Here is a 12,095-nt window from a genome sequence, read left to right on the forward strand (position 1 = left end):
CTACAATTAAAATTATTTTAGCTATGATTCCAGCAATCAGAGTTTTAAAACAATGTAAATAAAATTAAGTTTTCTTCAAGCTTTCTGGGCTGTAAGAGGATAAATTACCCTAAAAAGGGAGGGTAAATATTCCTAAAAATAATCCTGGAATCAAAGAAAATCATAATCAAAGAAAACAATATTCAAATTATGCTGAATTAGGTCAGAATTCAATTTAAATTAAGATTTTACTGAGCAATATTTGTCACCAGAAAATTTCTCCACCAGAAAATATTTGAATATTTTTTATTAAAAGTGCCATTTCTGGAGAAGATTTAAAGCAGTTACACAGCAATAAGAAAACTCCAAACACTGAATAATGAAGAATTTATCAGGATTTAAGTTTTAAAAATAAACCTTCTATAGGCTGTCCAGTGCAAAGTAAATAAAAACCATATTACACACACACACATATATATATATATATCATAAAAAAAACCATTTAACTGCAAAAATGGATGGATTTGCCATTAATTCTGAATTCTTTTCAGGTTCAAAAATTTATGGATTTACAGAAATACCATTCCCAAAGTTTAGGGGTGGATTTAGGCAATGAAAAATTGAATATATTTAAATTACTACATCTGTGAACCCAAAGTGAGACAAAGACATGACTGAAAATTGATTTTATCAAAAGAAAATTGGAACATATTTAAATTACAACATCTGTGAACCTAAAGTGAGATAAAGACATCACTGAAAATTGGTTTTATCAAATGAAAAGTTGAATATATTTAAATTTTAACATCTGTAATTTAAATTACAACATCTGAACCCAAACTGAGACAAAGACATCACTGAAAACTGGTTCTATCAAATCCAATAATACTTTTTAAAGTTCTTCAGACAGAGATCTGAAAATTCTGATATCTGAAAATATTTATATAAAAATTCTGCCATAAATTAGGGTCGGATTTCTGTACAGTCATTAATCCTGCTAAAAATATGGTGAATTTTAATACTCTTTTCTCAGCACATTTTCCTACAAAATCAGCATTTAGCATCAAATCCAAGCAGAGTTTTCCATAAAAAAAAGATGAAGCAAAGGGAAAACTGAAATTCCCTCTTAAATTCCATATTTCTTCTACCATGTGCCTCTTTGCATTGCATTAAGCGCATTTGCACATTCAATTCCCGAGTACAAATAATCCCAAGATTTGCAGTAACAAAAGCGTTGGTGCATCCAAACAATTACAACTCATCATTAATATCCTCCGCTCTTGGAATTCTAAAATTCCGATTTTAAAACATAAAACCCGAGATCAAATCCCCTCACATGTCCAAGCTGCATCCTTGAACCTTCAGCTGATTTACTGGGGTTTATCCCCAAATTTTTTTCCCAAAAGCAGAGGCATTTTATGAGGTTTAAAATCTTCATTTCAGAATTTCTTCACTTTCCAGAGAGGGGAAAAAAAAAATCATTCATCCAAGCAAAAAAACCCAAAGATTTTAGCTCCTGAAATGTCATTTTTTTGTTGTTGCAGCAAATTTTAGGGTCTCCCTGCCATTCCCAAAAGCTCTGGGATGGCACTTCCACTATAGAAAACCCCTCAGCACTGAGATTATTGTAAATTATTGGCAGCGACCCCTACAAGACCACAGAGCTCTGGGAGGACTCGTTGGGATTGCAAGAGTTCATCCCAAAAATTGAATTTAGGAGCAATCTGTGCAGGAAAAATGCAATGACCCAAAATGTGGGAGCCAACTTCCACTTGGAGGAATTCCCCGTGGAGCAGAGAGAAACCTGGAATGGTTTGTCCACCAGAAAAAAAAAAAATTCTTTTCATCTGGAAAAATCCCTCATGGAGCAGAAGGAGGAAGGTAATTATGGGACCATCACGGAATCTGGAATGGTTTGGGTTGGGAAGGACCTTAAGGGACACCTTCCCTGTGTGAAAGGGAAAATGCTTAAGGGATGCTGAGCTCTGTGCACAGAGCAGGGAGACAAAACAATTCCTGCTCCAGCTGGGCACCAAGGACAAATGACCCAAATCTCAGCCCAGGAGCACAAACCCCGTGGGCTGGAGAGAGAAAAACAAGCAGGGTGGGACTGCAGGGGCTAAAGCTGGAATGGGACAATGAACTGCAAGGGGCAAATGGAGCAGAGCTGATCCCAGGGACAGACCCCGGCAGCGCTCGTGCATTTTGGGGCCATTTTGGTTCATCTTGGGTGCAGCCCTGGCTGGGCTCTGGTGCTGCCCAAGGTGGATCCATGGAGGAGATGCCGTGAATGAATCCCTGCTTTATTCTGGGGCCCTGCCCAGCCTTCTCAAGCCTTGTCCGAGGCTGCATCCAACCTGATATTGAGCACTTCCAGGGATCCAGGGGCAGCCACAGCTGCTCTGGGAATTCCATCCCAGCCCCTCCCCACCCCACCTTCCCAGCCAGGAATTTTCTCTCAATATCCCACTCCAATCTCCCCTTTCCCAGTGGGAGCCATTCCCTGGCTCCTGTCCCTCCATCCCTTGTCCCCAGTCCCTCTCAGCTCTCCTGGAGCCCCTTCAGGCCCTGGAAATTGCTGGAAGCTCTCCCTGGATCCTTCCCTTCTCCAGGGGAACATTCCCAGCTCTCCCCGCCCAGCTCCAGAGCAGAACTCCAGCCCTTCTGAATGGCACAGAATCCAGATATGGAAAGAGAGAATCCAGATCTTGAAAAATGAGAGATCCATGAGAATCCAGTCCCCAGAAAACCTTGACACAGACATCAAGAACCATTTTCCTTCAGCAAGGAAAAAGCTTTTCCATCCATATTTTGTAGCTGCACAATCGCCCATTCAGGAGCCACAGACTAAATTCAGACACCCTTCTGCATTCTAAGAACACTATGGAGGAAATTTCAGAATGTCAACAAGCCTGGAAATATTCCAAAATCTTTTTTACAACCAAATATAATTAGTGACACAAAGCAGCAAATAATTAAGGCAATATTGATGTAAAAGAAGCCAAATTTGTAGCTACTCGAATTTTTCAGGGAGCCGCTCCAAATCTCTTTTTTGAGTCAGTTTGAGTGACCCATCCTTCCTGAAAACATCCATCAGGACAATAAAATTCCTGGGAGAAACCTGTGCAAACCAAGAGAGAACACAGCAGAGCTCCTTCCTTATTTATTCCAAGTGCTCACTTGGAATTTTTAGGATAATGAAGCAGCTTGACCGTAGCTGTGATTTCGAAGTGGTGATATCCCAATATCACAAAAATAATATTTTAAAATAAAAAAACTTTAAATAAAAATTTTAAAATTTAAAAAATAATATTTTTGTGATATTCTGTGGGGATACCCAATTGCAAAGGAATAATCTCTTTGCTTTGCAAGATCAGGAATTCTGCTCTGGCTGCTCCAACAGAATTTGGGATAGGAATTCTACATTTTCCATAGCTTCAAAACAGGAGGAGGATGAGGCATTTTATAGAAAGAAAAGATTTAATTTTGTATTACTGCCAGGAGAAATGAGAGCTCTGATCAAGCAGAAAAAAAACCAAGCTCGTATTTGTTCTCTATGAAACCAGAGGTGTTCTCTATGAAATCAAGATAAGCTCAGACACACCCTGATAAGAAACTCTGAGTTGTTTACGCACATTAAAGGTTTAAATCCAGTTCCCACCTTTCCATGTCATCCACCCAAAGCTCCTTGCGAGAGTCTGTCCAAATTTTCTGTCATCTGCCTCACAATTGTGATTTTTTTTGACTTTTGATTGTGATTGTCACAGTCCTGTCCCAAAGACCAAAAAAATGTGCATTTTCCTCAGAAAGTGGGCATTTAAAACTTGGACCCTCCGCACTGGAGGGGTTTTTGTGGGGTTTATTCCCAACACTGACGGGGAGGGATTCCCACTGAAACGCCCAAGGAGTTCAGGACGCGCCTTTCCGTAAATCTGCTGGGATGGAATCAGCGGCTTCTCCTCGGAGACCCTGCAGGTTCCTGGCCCGGGGGGTGTCCCAGCAGCTCTGTCTGGGGGTGCTGTGTCAGGACAGTGCCATTGTCACCAGCGGTGCCACCAGTGCCAGCAGCGTCCCCAGGCTGGGCAGGGCGCGGCTGCCCGCGGCCGCCCTGCGCGCCTGCAGCACGGCGAACACTGCGTTGGTGGCGTTGGTGGGGATCTCCACGTTGCAGATCATGCCCTCGCAGCACGAAACACACTCCTGCCAAAAGGGACAAAAGGGTCGTTAGCTCGCGGCAATTAGCTCGGGGTGATTAATTCAGGGGGATTAATTCGAGGTGATTCGTTCAGGGCGGTTTTAAGGGAGAAACGCGCATTTGGTGTTGCGAAGCTGAGCTGAACAGACCCATCCTGGCCAGAGCAGCAGGTGGAGCAGGTATGCCAAAAATCATCTTAAAATCCAATTTATCCATGAATCAATTCTCCAAATCAGGAGTGCAGTTTTTACCTGGAGTCACTGTCCCCAGGCTGAGGTGGGATGTCACAGAGTCACACTAGCACTGCAGAAAACAGAGCTTCCCTTCCTAACACATCCACTCAAAATCTGCTCTGCAACCTTTCCGGTTTCAGCTGTTTTCAAGCTGCAAAATTCTGACTCTAAAAACTTTGTTCCCACTCAGTTTTCCCCTCTAGGTTTTATAGTGCAGAGCATGCAGAAATCCCATTGTTCCCACTGCAGAACACACAGAAATCCCATTGCTCCCAGTGCAGAGCGTGCAGAAATCCCATTGTTCCCATTGCAGAGCATGCAGAAATCCCATTGTTCCCATTGCAGAACATGCAGAAATCCCATTGTTCCCATTGCAGAGCATGCAGAAATCCCATTGTTCCCAGTGCAGAGCATGCAGAAATCCCATTGTTCCCATTGCAGAGCATGCAGAAATCCCATTGTTCCCAGTGCAGAGCGTGCAGAAATCCCATTGTTCCCAGTGCAGAGCATGCAGAAATCCCATTGTTCCCACTGCAGAGCATGCAGAAATCCCATTGCTCCCAGTGCAGAGCAGCTCCTGGCACATCCTCCTGGAAAAACCAGCCCTGGAATCACCACCTCCACCCCCAGGAGCAGCGAAGGAGTAGGCCAGGAGTAGGGCAGGGCAGACCAGAAGCAGGGAAGGAGCAGGAGTAGAGCGGGAGCAGGGGAGGGTAGAGCAGGACAGGAGCAGGCCAGGAATTGGGTAGGGTAGAGCAGGAAGGAGCAGGGCAGGAGTGGGGCATGAGTAGAGCAGGAGTAGGGCAGGAGGAGGGTACGGGTAGAGCATGAGCAGGGCAGAGCAGAGCAGGAGCATCCATGAGCAGAACACAAGCAGGGCAGAGCAGGGCAGGGTAGAGCAAGAGCAGGGTATGAGTACAGCAGATGTAGGGTAGGAATAGGACAAGAGTAGGACAGGAGCATGTCAGGAGCAGAGTACAAGTAGAACACGAGTAGGGCAGGAGCAGAACACGAGCAGGCAGAGCAGAGCAGGAGTAGAGCAGGAACAGGGTACAAGTAGATCAGGAGCAGACCAGGAGCAGGGCAGGAGCAGGGTATGAATAGAACACAAGCAGGGCAAAGCAGAGCAGGAGCAGAACACGTGCAGAACATGAGCAGGGCAGAGCAGAGCAGGAGTAGAGCAGGAGCAGGGTACGAGTAGAGCATGAGTAAAGCAGGAGTAGAGCGGGAGCAGGACACGAGCAGAACACAAGCAGGGCAAAGCAGAGCAGGAGCAGATCAGGAGTAGAACACGAGCAGAACACGAGCAGGGCGGAGCAGAGCAGGAATAGAGTAGGAGCAGGGTACGAGTAGAGCATGAGTAAAGCAGGAGTAGAACACGAGCAGGGTATGAGTAGAGTATGAGTAAAGCAGGAGTAGAGCAGGAGTAGAACACGAGCAGTGTACAAGTGAGCATGAGCAGAGCAGGAGCAGGGTACAAATGGAACACGAGCAGGGCAAAGCAGAGCAGGAGTAGAGAAGGAATAGAGCAGGAGCAGGGTACGAGTAGAGTATGAGTAAAGCAGGAGTAGAGCGGGAGCAGGACACCAGCAGAACACAAGCAGGGCAAAGCAGAGCAGGAGCAGATCAGGAGTAGAACACGAGCAGAACATGAGCAGGGCAGAGCAGAGGAGGAGTAGAGTAGGAGCAGGGTACGAGTAGAGCATGAGTAAAGCAGGAGTAGAACACGAGCAGGGTATGAGTAGATTATGAGTAAAGCAGGAGTAGAGCAGGAGTAGAACACGAGCAGTGTACAAGTGAGCATGAGCAGAGCAGGAGCAGGGTACAAATGGAACACGAGCAGGGCAAAGCAGAGCAGGAGTAGAGAAGGAATAGAGCAGGAGCAGGGTACGAGTAGAGTATGAGTAAAGCAGGAGTAGAGCGGGAGCAGGACACCAGCAGAACACGAGCAGGGCAAAGCAGAGCAGGAGTAGAGAAGGAATAGAGCAGGAGCAGGGTACGAGTAGAGCAGGAGCAGAGCAGCTGCAGGCAGGCAGCGCTGACCGTGTGGCCGCTGTCCCCGCGGCGGTGGCAGCCCACCAGGTGACACTCCTCGCCCGTGGCGCATCGCTTGGTGACCGAGGTGCTCTCCCCGTGCGCCGTGAACAGGTGCGCGGTCAGGCAGTACCGCGTGCCTGCAACAGGGCACACAGTGATCCACAGCATTAAACACAAACCTGGAGCTTCATTCACTCCGTTAAAAACATTTCTGGAGTTTGACTGCCATCATTAAAAGCAATTTTGGAGTTTGCCATCATTAAAAGGAATCTGGAGTTTGACTGCCATCATTAAAAGGAATCTGGAGTGTGATTGCCATCAATAAAAGCAATTTTGGAGTTTGATTCACAGCATTAAAAACAATCTGGAGTTTGATTCCCATCATTAAAAGGAATTCTGGAGTTTGACTGCCATAATTAAAAACATTTCTGGAGTTTGACTGCCATAATTAAAAACATTTCTGGAGTTTGACTGCCATCATTAAAAGGAATCTGGTGTCTAGCTGCCATCATTAAAAGGAATTCTGTAGTTTGACTTCCATCATTAAAAGGAATTCCAGAGTTTGATTCACAGCATTAAAAACAATCTGGAGTTTGATTCCCATCATTAAAAGGAATTTTGGAGTTTGGTTCTGATCATTAAAAGGAATTCTGGAGTTTGATTCCCATCATTAAAAGGAATTCTGGAGTTTGACTGCCATAATTAAAAACATTTCTGGAGTTTGATTGCCATCATTAAAAGGAATTCTGGAGTTTGATTCCCATCATTAAAAGGAATCTGGAGTTTCATTCCCGTCATTAAAAGGAATTCTGGAGTTTGATTCCCATCAGTGATGCCCCAGAACAGCCTCTCACATCGACACACAGCTCAACAAAACATCCCCAGAAAACGGCTCTGCAGAATCATCTGCAACTCGATGAAAAGAGCATTTAGCAAGAAATTAATTCCAGTGAAATCTCAGCTGACCCTTCCAACCTCCAGCAAGGCTGCTTGGATTGGAGTTACTAATTAGCACCATCACCCACACGTTTATTTTTGTTTCTCTCCCCTTTCTGGCAGCAGGTTCCTGCCAAAGAGGTTTGTCTCAAAACCAAAAGGTTTCGGGTTTGTTTCCTCATTCCTCTGCTCTGCTTCTTCCCCTTTCCCACCGCTCCCTGAATGTCACCGGGTGAAAAATGAGGAAACATTTCCATTCTGTCGTGAGCTCCATCCTCCCCAGCACAGGTGTGAGCCCCGGTCAGGCAGGTCCTGCTGCTCACCAAGAACAGGAAATTATGGGACGGCATCCAAAGGGAAGGGAACGAAGCTACAGAGGAAATTCTTCAGGTTTTTTTAAACAACGTCTTTAAATTAACTCTTGGGAAGCACATAATTATGTGTATATACACATAGGTAATTAATATGGATGTATTATTAAAAAGCTGCTTGAATATTATTTTTTTTTGTTATATAAAACTGGGAGATGGAGGTAAGTAATTTTTCACTGTTGCTTTACAACCCTAAAGAAAATGAAGCTACAGAGGAAATTCTTCAGGTGTTCTAAAAAAGATGAAAATTACCTCTTGGGAGGCACATCATTATATATATACACAGGGAAATATACACAGGGAATTAATCTTGATATATTAGTCAGAAATCTGTTTGTAAATTAATATTTTATTGTTATATATTATATAAAACTGAGAGAGACGGAGATAAATAGCTTTTTCGCTGTTGCTTTATAAGCCTGAAGAAAATAAAGCTACAGAGGAAATTCTTCAGGTGTTTTAAACAAGATTAAAATTAACTCTTGAGAAGCACATCATTATATATATACACAAAGAAACATGTAGGTAATTCATATTGATGTAATATTAAAAAATCTGTATATTAATATTTTTGTTATATATTATATAAAACAGAGAGATGCAGATAAATAATTTTTCACTGTTGCTTTGCACTCTGAAGAGAATAAATCTACACAAGAAATTCTTCAGGTTTTTTTAAAAAACATATTTAAATTAACTCTTGGGAAGCACATAATTATACATACACAGGGAAATATACACATAATATATGGTATTATATTATATTTAAATAATATATTAATAATAGGTCATTAATACAGATGTATTATAAAAATATGAAACCCACTTTAATAATGTTATAATAGAATATTAATATTAACTTCAATATTGATATTTTATTTACTCACTTTCAGGACACCACCTGTCCTCAGCCCATCGGTTGCAGTTGTAGTTGTCCACTGCGTTGTCACAGGTGAAGCACTTGAAACTGTTTGGGAATGGAGTGGCTTGGAAAGGGTTAAAAAAGCATTAAAATGCAGTCAGTTGGGAAGCATTGAGAGAAAAAAATTAAAATATTCAAAATGATGCTTGTACACGCATGAATTTACAGAAATAAATTAGAAATATTTGCATCTTTTCACTGTTAGACAAATAAAACAAGTTTGGCAGAAAGATTTTTTTTCCTCTCTAGGCTTGAACTCAAAGTATATCCTCATGTTTTCACTCTCATAATCCAAAATTGAGGCAGTGGTGGAAAAAGCAGGGAAGAGGGAAGAGTTTATCTCCCTCCTCGTGGAGGTTTGCACAGCAAACATAAATCTACATTTTCCTTTGATGGAAAAATTGCATTTCCAGAGCTTGAACTCCCACTCGGAAGGAGAAGCTGGATCCTTTTAACAAAAGGTCTTTTAAAATCTCATTTCCATGATTTCAATGAATTATTGGAAGGTGCAGGGTTCATCAGGGGCAGGTATTATTTGCAGCTATTATATCCTGGCTGCTTTAACCATGCAGATAATGCAAATGAAGAGATGGAACACTGGCGATGCCAGATAAGAGGGGAAAAATAAATAAATTATTCCATTAGTGCCAACTGGCCTCACAGGTCCCACGAGGCTTTTAATTACCTTCAGAGTGAATTAATTGCATGCAGCAACACCTATTCCTCCCCTGACAAAACCCCCAACAAGATAAAAGACCAAAACCACCTGTTCTGGATTATTTACAAGGAAACCGCCGCACAGTTTCCTCTGCAGGGAGACAGAACAATACAAGAAAAGCCCTTAAAATGCCAAACTCCTCCTGCACTCTTTATTTGGCAAGGATTTGATTTATTTTCATTTAGTCAACTTGTCAAACGTTAAGGACAAAGTGCTGTGGGGTGAGAGGCAGAATGTTTATTTTAAAGTTTCTGTGGAGACGAACAGCTGAAACGCAAAGGGCTAGGAGGCAAATAATGACAATTTTAAGCTAGAATTCCGTACAGAAAAGGCCAGAATTCCACAAAAAAAAAAGCTACTTACGGTCAAGTGGAGGCCTGATGTTGTGGAAGTTGATGTTCTCAGCTGCAGCCCAGTGTCCTGAGAGGATGAGGAAGGGGAGCACGGCCGCGGCCAGCGCGCGCCGCAACGCTCCGGTCTCGAGCATCACTGCACAGGGAAACCCCCAGCCCTCAGGCCTGGAACAGCAAGGAAACACATTATCATTATTGTTGTTGTTGTTTAGTGGGAATTGTGAGGATCTGAGCTGTGGGATGGTGAATTTCCTGTAAACCCTGCTGGGAGCGCGGAGACGCAGCCGGGAATGCCGGCGAGCGGCGCAAAGCTGAGCTGGTGGTGCCTTCTGCTGGCCAGAGCCCCTCACACAGGGCTGGGACTTGCAAAATAAACCCAAACTCACGTCAATCCTTTCATCTGCTTGCCCTAAAAATTCCCTAAAAGGATTCCTAAAAATCAGCAGGATTGAGGTCCTTTAGGTCCAGCAAGAAACAGCGTGGAATAAACAGCGCCAAACACAAAGAAATCACAATTTTAACACCAACAACCAACCCCTTGCCTGGGATAAATAAATTTCACTTCAGACAAGCTGCACAATCTGAATTTTAAGTGCACTTCGCACTGCCACACCATTAAAATTTTTAAGTGTGAATTCAATTTATTTCTTTTTAAGTGCATCCCAAGGGAATGCTAAGGAAGATGGCACAGATGTTTTGGACAAGGGGAGGGTGGAAGTTCACTCATCCCAAAAATCCGTTTATTTGGGGCCCCCTGGGTGCTCTGCCAAGGCTTTAGAGAGAAGAACTGAGCATTTTGTATTCAGATTTCCACACCTCCAGACAAACCCAGGGAATTGTGGCAAACTCCAGCGACCCTGGAGCCCGGTTCAGATACTACAAATCACAACCTCACTCCTCCCATGCAAATTCCCAGCAGGACAAACAAGCTGGAGTGGAGGCTCTGGCCAAACCAGAGCCAAAGGCATTCCCTCCAAACTTCCAGGCACACCCTGGCCAGGCTGGAAATGGTGCTCAGCAGACAATTCCAGGAATTTCCCTTTTTGCCCTGTGTTTTTTTTGGATTGGTTTGGGTTTTTCCAAACAGCAGAATTTCAGGAATTGTGAATTTTATTCTGAATTTAACCACACTGCTTGAGATCTGCTTAATTAAACCTGGGCTTTATGGATATATTTCAGGAGATATTCCAAAGTCCCAGCCTACCTCTGCTCCCTGGGTACTTCCAACTCTCTTTTCCATAGGATGGTCCAGATTTCCTCTGGCTGCAGCCCAGGATCTGGAGGATTAAGCAGAAGAATCTGTGGAGAACAAACAGCAAGAGATCATCAAAATTCTGTTTTCAAGACACAAATCAGCATTAAATTAAGACAAAAAGCAGGATTTTATAATGAAATATTTGCAGAAGCACTTGAGCTACACAATATGGCTCTCACTGAGCGCTGCAGAAATTGAAATTTCCTCCTTCCTGGGGTAGTCCAGTGCCATAAAAGACAAATAAAAGACAAAAAGTGAGGGAATGGGGCTCAGCCCACCCCTGAGGATGAGTTTCCTCCAGGATAACCACTGCTGAGGGGATGGCCTGGGTGGGACCACACCAGGGAACATTCCTATTCCACAGATTTCCCAACTTTCCCCAGGAATTCTGCCCAGAACAGCAGCAAGGGCACCTGAGGGAGCGAAGACAAATGAACAAACAGTTCCCCCCAATGTGTGGAGCTGATCCAACTCCTGGAATTCCAAGTCATTCCAAGGCTGCAATCTCCAGAGCCACATTCCTGATCCCCACCACCTCATCCTCGTGCCCCTGCACCATCAGGGATGCAGATTTCCTGACTCCGAGAAGGCTCCAAACATTGAAAATACTTGAGGGATGTTGGTAACTACATGAAAAGCGCCTCAAGTCCTCGCTCTCCTTCCTGGATCCCTTGCAAATAACTGTTTACCCTGGAATTCCAGGATGGAAGGGAATTAAAAGCTCATCCAGTTCAACCTCCATTCTACTTCCACATCCCCAGCTTGCTCCAAGCCCTTCCAGCCTGGCCTGGGACATTTAAACCCTTGGAATATCCTGATTATACCCTTGGAATAGCTTAAGCTAGCCAGTTTTGATCAAGAATTTCACAAAATTACAGTGTACTTCAAGCATTTTAAAATTATTTCTGCAGGAAGGGAGGGAACTGAATCACTCCAACATTTCCAGGGCTTCTCTCCTTGTCCTGCTGGCTTGAGGAAACTCTGCCTTTCTGGGCTGTAACTGGATCTGAAGCACCTGGGCAGAAATAAAAGGCACAATTCCACTTGTGCCAGTTTGCTGCAGACCCCCCCTGCTCCCCTGGCTCTCCCTCGTGCC

The 12,095-nt window shown here is 43.8% G+C and overlaps 1 protein-coding gene across 1 annotated transcript in view; it reads right to left on the bottom strand.

Moving 5' to 3' along the window:
* Positions 1 to 273: 273 nt before the first annotated feature.
* LYPD6B (LY6/PLAUR domain containing 6B) overlaps positions 274 to 12,095 on the bottom strand; it is a 45,791-nt gene continuing 33,969 nt past the window's right edge. Inside the window, exons 3-7 of the mRNA XM_063161347.1 lie at positions 10,949 to 11,043; positions 9,755 to 9,909; positions 8,639 to 8,737; positions 6,451 to 6,581; positions 274 to 4,179 (exon numbers count right to left, since the gene is read on the bottom strand). Of these exons, the coding sequence (XP_063017417.1) occupies positions 4,003 to 4,179; positions 6,451 to 6,581; positions 8,639 to 8,737; positions 9,755 to 9,909; positions 10,949 to 11,043 (657 nt within the window). The 3' untranslated portion in view covers positions 274 to 4,002. The remainder of the gene's footprint in view (positions 4,180 to 6,450; positions 6,582 to 8,638; positions 8,738 to 9,754; positions 9,910 to 10,948; positions 11,044 to 12,095) is intronic.

The sequence above is a fragment of the Melospiza melodia genome, chromosome 8 (genome assembly GCF_035770615.1).
Source record: "Melospiza melodia melodia isolate bMelMel2 chromosome 8, bMelMel2.pri, whole genome shotgun sequence".
NCBI classification, from domain to species: domain Eukaryota; kingdom Metazoa; phylum Chordata; class Aves; order Passeriformes; family Passerellidae; genus Melospiza; species Melospiza melodia.